This window comes from Dendroctonus ponderosae, unplaced genomic scaffold, assembly GCF_020466585.1.
Source record: "Dendroctonus ponderosae isolate FM_Combo_2020 unplaced genomic scaffold, Dpon_F_20191213v2 Dpon_F_20191213_4, whole genome shotgun sequence".
Classification (NCBI taxonomy): domain Eukaryota; kingdom Metazoa; phylum Arthropoda; class Insecta; order Coleoptera; family Curculionidae; genus Dendroctonus; species Dendroctonus ponderosae.
The window spans coordinates 1320612-1331295 of NW_026018611.1; the positions used below are offsets into that span (position 1 = coordinate 1320612).

At 46.7% G+C, this 10684-nt stretch overlaps 4 protein-coding genes across 4 annotated transcripts in view; 3 read left to right on the forward strand and 1 right to left on the reverse strand.

The window, feature by feature from the left end:
* The window catches only part of LOC109542983 (microtubule-associated protein 1B), a gene marked incomplete at its 5' end in the record, with an annotated part of 7526 nt that extends 2425 nt beyond the window's left edge, over positions 1-5101 (forward strand). The window contains 1 exon segment of the mRNA XM_048665622.1: positions 8-5101. Within this exon segment, the coding sequence (XP_048521579.1) occupies positions 8-2989 (2982 nt within the window).
* A 614-nt stretch (positions 5102-5715) lies between these two features.
* On the forward strand, positions 5716-7664 carry LOC109542982 (mitochondrial ribonuclease P catalytic subunit). The gene is made up of 6 exons (XM_019912462.2): positions 5716-6094; positions 6146-6404; positions 6462-6764; positions 6812-7075; positions 7148-7291; positions 7341-7664. The coding sequence occupies exons 1-6, from the start codon at positions 5826-5828 to the stop codon at positions 7644-7646; spliced, it is 1545 nt and encodes a 514-aa protein (XP_019768021.2). The 5' UTR covers positions 5716-5825; the 3' UTR covers positions 7647-7664.
* Positions 7665-7702: 38 nt separating this feature from the next.
* LOC109542984 (60S ribosomal protein L22) lies at positions 7703-8929 on the reverse strand. Its single transcript, XM_019912464.2, has 4 exons — positions 8820-8929; positions 8452-8616; positions 8091-8233; positions 7703-7885 (listed from the first exon to the last, which is right to left on the reverse strand). Exons 1-4 carry the CDS (start codon positions 8826-8828, stop codon positions 7738-7740), a joined length of 465 nt encoding a protein of 154 aa, XP_019768023.2. The 5' UTR covers positions 8829-8929; the 3' UTR covers positions 7703-7737.
* A 1345-nt stretch (positions 8930-10274) lies between these two features.
* The window catches only part of LOC109542929 (fatty acid synthase-like), a 12420-nt gene continuing 12010 nt past the window's right edge, over positions 10275-10684 (forward strand). The window contains exon 1 of the mRNA XM_048665740.1: positions 10275-10397. Within this exon, the coding sequence (XP_048521697.1) occupies positions 10298-10397 (100 nt within the window). The 5' untranslated portion in view covers positions 10275-10297. The remainder of the gene's footprint in view (positions 10398-10684) is intronic.

The window sequence follows — 10684 nt, forward strand, 5'->3', positions numbered from 1 at the left end:
CCCGCCCCCGCCATCCCTAGAGGATAGCTTGAGCATCACCAAAGAACTAGTCGACAAAAACTGCTCGCCCATCAATCTGGAACAGTTGGAGGAAAACCTGGGCTTTGACGCCCCGGAGGAGCCCTCAAATTGCCAAAGCGAGGATTCCGATGACAACCCGAATAAATCGCCAGGTTCGAAGAGCATGCCCATCATCGACTTCTTCGGCGAGGCCGCGATCAGCAAGGCCGAAGGCCCCGATGGGGAGGAGGAGGTTAAGCGCGAGGTGGCCGAAGAGGGAAACAGTGAGGCCGCGGAGCCCAACCCGGACAAGGAGGTCAAGGAGGAGGCCATCGAGCCTGTGAAAGACAGCGCGTGCGAAGTGGAGATCAAAACCGAACCGCCTACCAAAGAACCCAAAGAGGACTCGGAGCCTCGCCCGGAGAAGCGCAGCCGCATCTTCTCAGTGGACGACATCATGAACAACATCGGCCACAGTGCGAGAGCAGGCGGCAACGGCGCCAGCCCCTTGGAGCTGACCCAGAGTTTCATCGACAAAGAAGTGGAGTTCTCCTCCTTGGAGCAGCTGCAGCCAATTAAGGCGGAGGTTAAACCAGAAGTGCACGTGGTGGAGGACGAGCCCTCGAGCAGCATCGTGAAGGTGGCCGGCTCCTCCACAGTTCTCCAAGTGGCGGGCGAGCTGATGGAGATCACCGTGGAGATGGTGGAAGGCAAGAAAATCATCAAGGTCAAGCCCCTGTCGAGTTCCGCCACAATTATCGATGTCAACGCCAACTATGAGCAGCCCATTGAACCTGCAGGTGGCGATGAGGACGAGGTCAGTGGGAGAAGCCCCAGTCCTGCCCCAGTGGGAGAAGTCTTGGAGGCGCCAGCCACCCCAGTTGCTGAAGGGGCCCCTCCTCCAGTTGATCCAACATTGGGGCAGCCGATGGAGGAAACTGCTTCAGTTGCCCAGGCAGAGCCCACTGTGGAGGAAAATCCTACGTTTCCGGCAGAGGCCGGTTCAGACTCAGTTGCAGAACCACCGGCCGCTGCAGGGGAGGAAAACGTCGCCGAACCGGCCCCAGCCTTTGATGACGCCTCAGATGCGAACAGAGCGTCACCTTCTGAATCCCATGAGGGTGCAGAAGAACCCGCTGAAACCCTGCTGGCGGGCGAAGAGGGCGAGGAACCACCACTGGGCTTCGCCCAGTTCGAGGAAGAGCCGCTGCACTTTGCGATGGAAGACGAGGTGTTCATCGAGGATCCCCCCGCGCACGAGGTGATAGTGAGCGACCCCTTGGAAGGGCTGGGCCTGATCGAGGAGATCCTTCTGGAGCCGGTCACCACCAGCGAGCTGGACGCCGTCCCAAAGATCGAGCCTGAACCGGCTGACCCTGAGCTGGACACCAAGGACACCGTCACCATCAAGGCGGCGAAACTGGAGGTGCAGATCCTCTCGCCGACCTCCACCAACTTCGAGGACTTCGCCTCGCATCGCCCCAACGTGTACTGCAAGGGGGCGCGCAAGTGCAGCTCGGACAACGACGTTGCGGACTACACAGTGGCCACCAAGGCGGCCAAGAAGCTCTACGACTACGACCTGCAGGTGCAGCACGACATCGTCTCCTCGTCCAAGAAGGAGGAGCTGCCCAAGAGCAAGAAGGCCGCCCCGAAACGCTCCGTGCGCCTGACGGAGAAGACGCAGACCACGACCGAGCAGAAGGAGGCGCTCAAGCAGCTGGTGGAGAAGCGCAAGCGGCGGGAGGAGGTGCGCCCGAAGGAGACTAGGGAAGAGGCTGCGCCTCCCGGCGCTTTGCAGCCGGAACGGGACGAGGAATATGTGGACTTCAAAGAGCTGTTGCGGGCGCGCAAGTTGAAGAAGCTGAAGAAGATGCAGGAGGCAAGCGGGGACGGGGAGCGGCCGGTTGGGGGAGCTGCAGAGCCTCAGCCGCGGGAAGAGGAGCAGACGGCGCCCCAGCTCCCAGAGAGAGCAGAAGTGAAGTTGCGCGAGCAATGTTCCTCATCCACAGCCAGCGTGTCCAAAGCGCCTGTTCTGGTGCCGAGCATTTCGGAGCTGATGGAGGAGAACAACGCAACAGCGAACAAGCGGAAGATCAGCCTGGCGGACTACGTGAACAGGAAACGGAAGGCGAGCAGCGCGGACGCTGACCAGCCCAAGAAGCCCAGGCTGGAGCCAGAGGAGGCAAAGCCGAAGCCCGGCCGGACGTTGAGCGACATGAAGACCTCGTTCGTTATCCACTCGTCCGACTGGGAGGACTCCCACTCGCCCCAGCCCGCCCCCTTGGAGGCAAAGGCGGAGCCTGTGAGGGACGATTTCAGCGCGCTGATCAGCAATCCGGTCGTCAACATCAACGAGCTGACGCCAGTGAAGAATCGCGAGGATCGCACGCTGCAGGAGTACAAAAACAAGGTGGAGTCGCAGCTCAGCTCGCTGAACATCCAGATCCCCAAGGCGAAGCCGCAGACCAGTGGCAGGTCGCCGGCGTTTCGCCCGCCCCACAGCTCCGATCTGGTGAAGCGGTTTCTAAACAATGAGAAACTGTCGGAAAAGGAGATGGAAAAGATCAGGAAAATCATCTCGTACAAGCGCTCCATCCAGGACCGGCGACAAATCAGAACGCCGAGCGAAAGTGCGACCGAATCGAGCTTCGACGGTTCGCCGTGCTCCACCTACGAGGTGAAGAACAGCTCGCGGATCGAAACGAACCCCAGCGAAGTGCGGCTGCACATCAAGAAGGTGAACTCGAAGCGGAAACTGGCGTTCGGCCAGCCGCGACAGGATCTGAGCGCTCAGAAGGGCCAGAAAAAAGCCGTCGGCTACTCGGTGATCAACCGGCTGGGGCAGGACGGCATGCCGAAAATCGTCTTCAAGCGGCATAAAAAAAGCCTAGCCAAAGAACCCGTCGTTGAACTGGTGAAGCTGAACCTGAACGATCTGGTGAGCGTTCAGGAGGAGTACAACGTCACTGTGAGCCAGAACATGTGATTTAGGGACCAAATAGATGCGCGGGCAGGCATTGTCCGCGAAATATACCGGGTGTTTGCCTCAGACGCACACCCGGTATCAGCTTAATTTAATTAATTAAATACATTAGGTCGGTTATTTCGTCTTTATGAATCATACAGTTTATTTTCGTTGAAATATTGCGTTGTTTGTTATTATTTTTTTATATATAATACAGGGTGTCCCACTGGGAACGGCCGCGATCGATATCTGACAGCTGTAATTAGGAGACATTTGACAGTTGGACAGCAAGCGGTCTTAAATATTTTCAAAATGGCCACACTTATGGCCACTCAAATGGAACACCCTATATATTATGACATTTTTGAATTCTACTCACAATTCTAAATGTATGTCATGTATAATATCATGTACGTAAGTCTAACCGTTTTTGAGATATTTGAAATTTTATGTAAAAAATGACAGTTGCAGCCACTCGAATAATTGTTCAGTTTTTCTATAATAATTGGTCATACTTAATTTGAATCGCTTTTATTGTTGAAAAGGACTTTAAAGAAATTTCGAAAACATTTTGAAGACTATTAATACAAAGTGTTAAAAAAATACAGTTGAGAAAACCGACCAAAATCATTTTTTCCAAATGGAAACCCCCATTTTTGATAATTTTGTCATATGCAGTATTAAAAACAAGTGTAAGTTTTTGTAACGATGTCTGTATTCCAAAAGTGTTTAGTTTTCAAAATATTGCCAATTTATTGTTTTTATATGGCTATTTAGCCGCGTCTTATTTTAAGTCCTGTCACTCTCAGTTGCCATGACGAAAGGGGCCATTTTTAATGCAATCAAACACGCAAGGAATGCTGACAGCTGTCAGTTACCCATTGAAAATAATTCATAATCATGCCCGGGCGCTTCAATTAAACAAACGGAGATTATTTGAACTGTATTTTTTTAACACTTTGTATTAATGACCTCGCTGTTCAAATTTCTGCTAATTACAGTTTGCCAGATATCGACGGCGGTGGTTCCCGATGGGACACCCTGTATATATCCGGGCTGATTCACAGTACAGTACATGTCGTCCAGTATTTACTGTTATTAAGCGGGCACATACAGGGCGGGTGAAAAGTGCCGCCCCCACACGGCAGCATTTTATCTTGGCTCGCCGTGTATGTTCCATTAATGAATGATTTCGGTTTCTTCCAACTAAGCAAGCTGTGGAAACAAGTACTTTTTTGGCCAGTAGTTGTTGTAGACATTTGTCGGCGATTGGTCATGTTTCTACTAGTGCAAGTGAGGGCCGTGGCAAAGAAATAGTACAATTAATCTTATTATAATTATTATTATTGATGCGAATAAGATTGTTAATGTGGACGCCGAAAGTTTATCGATGTTAATGAAGTGCAATTCGCCGTTTTTCCTGTGTCTCACCTTGTAAGAAGATGTTCATAGAGTTGATGTTTAGTAAGCGCAATTAGGGGCGCTCAATTTCAGTATTAATTCTCGTGCTAAAACAGTGCAAAATTCGTCGATTACTTAACTGGAAGTGCGTCACCGCTTTTCCAATTCTCCCCCATTGAGTGCTTACTTAAATCAAAAAGTTAAAAAAGTGTCTTAACTATTATACAACGGAATACCCAGGGTTGGATCCAATTCCCCTATCGAGGAGATATCAGCTATTTTTGTGCCTACCAACTCAATGCATTCCGCAGATAATATACATATACCTATATTTTGTACCTAAACATTGTAATTTTGATGTACATATATTTGATAAATAGAGGGTTTATGATATACATCTTATTACCACAGAAAAAACTTTGCTTTACAGGGTGATATAGGCTAGTCCTACTAACAGAGCGCGCGGGTGTTTTCGGGTTGGCCGGTCGCTACCTACATTCTACTAATCTTTACACGAAGTTTTTTCTATGAAAATAAGCTTTATTTATAGGAGTTACCAAGAGTTATTGCACTAAGATTTACTGTTGACTAAGCGTCAGGAGGGTTTTTCACGTTTTTTATCCTTGTGTAACATTTGTTATTCATTGAGAGTGCCTTTTAGCACATCGACTGTTATTTACCATAAGTTTATGGCAAGTTTCTATACATAAGCACATTAAATGATTGATTCAGTGACTTGCTTTCATTCATTCCAACCTATTTGTACAGGATGGGCAAAATTGGTAGATTATACTGCCCAAAAATCGACCCCCGATGACTCAAAATCAAATCTTATGCACTGGAAAATGGCTCAAGGAATACAAATGAAGAGTTTTTCCCCAGTCCGAGAATTTATTACTTTGAAAGGGATTTTTCTTGGCGTAGCGGACAAATAATTTTTGGAATAAGAAAAATTTACTGCTTTCGGYGCCCTATTTGAACCTGCCGGGTTCAAATAGCGCCGAAAGCAGTAAATTTTTCTTATTCCAAAAATTATTTGTCCGCTACGCCAAGAAAAATCCCTTTCAAAGTAATAAATTATCGGACTGGGAAAAAACTCTGAAGATATACAGTCAAAAATTGAAAATCCGCTTATAGGACGCACTTTGCCTCAAGTGAATCTCCAACATCGCTGGTTTCTGGGAAAATAATTGCGAAACTTAGACCTGCATAAACAACCGCAACTGGAAAAATCCTGAAGATGACTTAAAGTCAAAACGCCGGCCATCTACCTAAATCTGAACACCCTGTATAGTATTGTCAGTCAAATTCACGCTTCCGGACAGTGCCACTATAGGCAACTTCCATTACACGCTTCAAATCCACTTCCGCAGCCGCGCGTCAGTTGTCGGTTGACGAACTCCTAACCTAGCTACTCAACAGCCTAACCTCAATTATCCCTATTTTTGGAAAAGCTATGTTTTTCCGCAAGCTGTCCGGCCGTTTGCTGCGTTGCGGCGCAGATCGGGCCTACAGCTACTCCAAGACACCCTCAGCTTTCACCAGGGCCCCAATTAGAACCACTCCTGATGACCTGCTCAAAGGCGCACTGGAAACCGTAAAACCAGTGAAAGAGCAGGACTGGGATCAACTGAAAAGCCTGGTGCTAAGCGCACAGCACCGGGGGATGCTCCGGGACGACAACATCGATGGGATGATTATGGTGACTATTGCACAACTAAAAAGGCAAGCCGGATAAAATGCTGTGGGCCCTCAAGCTAAACCCCCGCATTGCAGAATAGACTTGGCGAAAAGTTACTTGGACTATCTGAAAGCCAACGGAACCAAGCCCAACTTAGCAACCGCTGGACGATACTTGTCCATTTTGTACGAACATCACAGGGACAATATCTCCAAGCCCATTGAAAGCGAAATAGTCGCCATGTGCTCGGAAATGCGGACAAACAACCCGATTTTGGACTCGAAAACGTTAGACTTCATAGTGCGGGCGCTGTCCTTGACAAAGGACTGGAGGAAATGTCTTGAGTTTATGAAGGTTCAATGTCAAAATGCTTCCAATTAACGGGTAAAACATCGGCCAAAACTGTTGCAGGAAATTAAATTAACCGGCTTCATTTCCACTGCGACGTACAACGCGATGGCGGCCGCAGCCTTTCGCAACACGGACGAAAAACTGGCCTGGAGCCTCCTGCGGGAAGCCCTTGAATCTGAAAAGACCCTAAGCAGCACCCCATTTCTTGCATACCTGAAAACGCTGAAGCGACTGCGTAAGCGGGAAGACACCATCAAGGGCCTCGAGAAGATGTTCAAGTTTTTCAAAGAAAGCGAAATCCCTTGCCACGAAGGCCTAGTGGACGACATCATCCAGTCTTTCAAGCTGGGCGAGAAAACCACAGTAAGTGCGCTGGTGCGGCCAAGGAAATTCTCTTCTTATCGATTTAGGTAACATTTGCAGGAAAATGCCGATGCTGTGGAGCTAAGCTCGATCAGATGGAGCTAACTGATGGGGAATTCGCCGATCTTAGGGCGCTGTTTTTCGCAAACGCCATAGTGGGCAAAGACATCTTCATCAAGTCGAACCCAGAGGAAATGGCTCGGTTTCAGGACTTTATCGCCAACATGGCCCCACACGATGTGGTGCTGGATGGACTGAATGTGGCCTATTCAATTGGAGTGAAATCTGGCGCTCAATACCAATCGAAACTCGTAAGATTAAATAGTTTTTGGATGATAACGACTAAAAAATAAGCGCAAAAAACATAAAATTATTTTTTCCAGCTGGCCAATGTTGTATCGCACTTCCGAGAACAAAACAAGACTGTTTTGGTATTGGGGCGCATGCATATGAACCGTTGGCCGCGAGACAAATGGGACTTCGTCAGAAGGAACGCCACGCTGTTTTTAACGCAAAATATTTCCCAGGTAAAACCTTTTCTCGGCTTCTCCAGCTGTTTTAAACGCGCTATTCCAGGACGATCCCTATCTGCTCTACTGCGCCCTCAAATCCGGCAAGGATACAATAGTGGTGACCAGGGACCTGATGCGCAACCACAGATTCGTTCTTAAAGACCGCAAATACAAGGTTTTGTTCAATAGGTGGCTGACGCAAAGGCAGTACATGCCTTTGAATTGCCACTCGAGAAGGGTGACTTTCAAGAAACCCCCGGATTTCAGCGCGATCGCCCAGGAAAAGTGGCACGTCCCCTACACGCCGAAAACCGGGCCCCAAACGGACGAATCCCATCATCAAACATGGTTGTGCATTGACTGCAGTTAATAAAGCTATCGATCAATATAAGGAGTAATTTTTTTGCTGATAATAACACACCAGCACAATTTTTTAGAGCAACTTTATTATTTACCGTAAGTTACTCGGCATCATCGTCCTCATCCTCCTCCTGGTTGTTGATCTGGAAGTACCTCAACTCGTACGAGTCCTGTCCAGAAGCAACAACCCTCAGCCAATCCCTGAGATTGTTCTTCTTCAAGTACTTCTTGGTGAGATACTTCAGGTACCTGCAAACACGAACCGTTAAACAGTGTCTGGCTGAACTTTCTGAAAGCCAAGCTTGTAGCTGCCCAGTGTATTGAACTAGTCATGGTAATGCACCAGCCAACATAGCGAGGTACAGCGTTGATTTTGCAGTGCTAAACGCCACGCCAACTAGGGAAACGTTGCGTGGAGCTGGGACTGCTATGAACCTCAAAGGGGGCCACTCACCTTTTCGAGAACGGGATTTCAGAGCTCAGAACAATTTTGGTGTTCTTCTCACTCCCCAGCGTAACCGCATGCTGGCCCGATTTGCCACCAGCAAAGTTATTCGCCTTCCCGTTGATCTTGATGCTTTCCTTCAAATATTCTTCCTACAAAAAAATGGACCACGTGGAATATGTACATGAAAATCACACTTTCTCTAAACTAAAACAGTGTAGCTGCCCAGTGTATTGAACTGGCAATGGCAAAATGCCAGCCAACATAGCGAGGAACAGCTTTAATCTTGCAGTGCTAAACGCCACGTCCAACTAAGCAAACCGTTGTGTGGAGCTGGGACTGCGTTATTAAGGAAATTTTTAACACTTACGAAGTTCGACACATCCATCAGATTGTCTTCAACAGGGTGGGTGCAGTCGATGTAGAACTTTAAGGCGACTTTTTTCTTTCGGATATTTTTGCCCCTCAACTGCTGTTTCTTGGGGGCTGCTTTGCTTTTGCCAGCAGCAGCCGCAGCGGCGGCGGCAGGTTTAGTCTGGAATCAACAACATTAATTAGTTGTCTTTCAGCCAGACTAAATTTTCTTGAGGTGGTGCCCCATATGATACACAACCATCATCCGACAAAACCATTGGGATCAGCAACGAAACCTGAATGATTAATTCGCAAATTGAGTGAAAACTAATAAAAATCATTGAGGATGCTCGAGATTTTTACAGATTTAAAATGCGTACTTACGGTCACCATGTTGTTTCTTCAAGCGTCACTTTGCAAAGAATGCGGAAGTCGAAGCGCGCAGGAAAGAAGCGCCAAGCGCGTTTGACAGTGATGGTGGGGGCATTGTGAAGTTAGCACTGCATATTCGTGCACGTTCACAGCGTTGCCGATCCGATCGGATAAAACTAGGTGTGACGTAGGTGGACGGAAAGCAAATCTGGATGGAACCGGTGGGATATTAACTTTTTTGCTCAAATGCGCCTACTAAACGCTTAGCACTATAAATATGCAATGAAGGCTGTAAAATAGCATTGAAGAAAATTCCGTTACTCCTGGGTTAATAATTTTCCAACCTCATAAATAATAATTAACATGTTTTCAGCATAACTCTGGATTAAGTTGGCGTTGTGACGTCGGCGACTGGATTTTTTCATTAATTCCTTACAGGAGCAAAACAGATAAAGAGACACACTCATCTCCGAGAGGAGAAAAATATAATTTTGCAATTTTTCCTGATTACTCTAGAGGATTTTTTTAAATATTTATTGCAAATTAACTAATTTTCTACTTCACTTTACGTGCACAGGGTGGTTGATGGTAAATTTTGGAACGGATGAAAAATAATTCGCATTCGAAACATTATTCTACAGTATTTTTAAAATATTTATTGCAAATTAACCAAGTTTTTATCGACTTTATTTTAAGTGCACAGTGTGCTTGATGGAAAATTTTGCAATGGATGCAAGGCAATTCGCATTCGAAACATGCAAATAGTTGCACTAACTAGCAGTGCCTCAATGCGTTTTATCGAACCGCAAATAATAAAATCGCATCAAAATTCCAAAAAACTATTGTATGTTAAAGGGAAAATGCTCAAACGCCATTGCAACAGTATGCAAATGATGCGATTACATAAAAAATATTAATCAATTCCAACCTACTATACTAAGCCGCCCTGCCGATCAATTTACCTTATTTTCAATTTTTTCCCGAAAAGTTCGACCGAAACATTTTCGGCCTGACTTGGTCCGATTGGTTGCGATTTTCGTCACTTAAAACGCCCAATTTTAGAACAAAGCTATCGGCAAAAATCCTGTCTTGATTCCGGCCATGTAGTAGCTCCTAATAGGTGCAGTTTTCGCATATTTGCAAAGCTGCAGGTATATAAGGGATATTACTATATGTCGCATTGGTCGCTTATAATATTAAAGTGACGTGCAGTGTATCTAACTACTTTTCGTCTCCCTTGTACGTTTGTATTTTGAATTTTAGTGCTTTTTCAAAAATAAAATATCGAGCTTCGAGCTACAAATAAATTAAGAAAACACTTTGAAGTTCTTCTCGATAAACGCGGAAAAGCTAAGAAGGTTTATGGTCAAGGCGCCAGCTGACCAGCTCTTCATTATTTTTTGTCAAGTTTTATTGAATGTTCATCGCTGCATTTTTATCTCAAGCGATTTTGATGAAACTTTTCAGGTATTTTGAGCAACAGTTCAGCCATGACAACGGATAAGGAGCCGCAATCGGAAAATGACCCCAGCATGCGAATTGGCACTATCCTGGCCCGACCACCACCTGGTGAAGAACTAGTTATATCTGGTTAGTATAGGAAGATATTATTTGCATCCGACTTGCACATTTAGTCGGTGCACGTGCAAATAGATAACACCACTGTTTAAAACTAATGAGTTTTCCGGGCTTTTAGGCCGTCGTTCGGTAGAATTTCTTCTTGACGTTTCGCAAGCACGAGTGGCTTGCATCTTCAGAAGTGGTTTGCTTGAACGCTTACACTGTTCTCATCAGAACCCGCGTTCAGTTCTGCGGAAGAACTGATCGGGTTCTGATGAGAACAGTGTAAGCGTTCAAGCAAACCACTTCTGAAGATG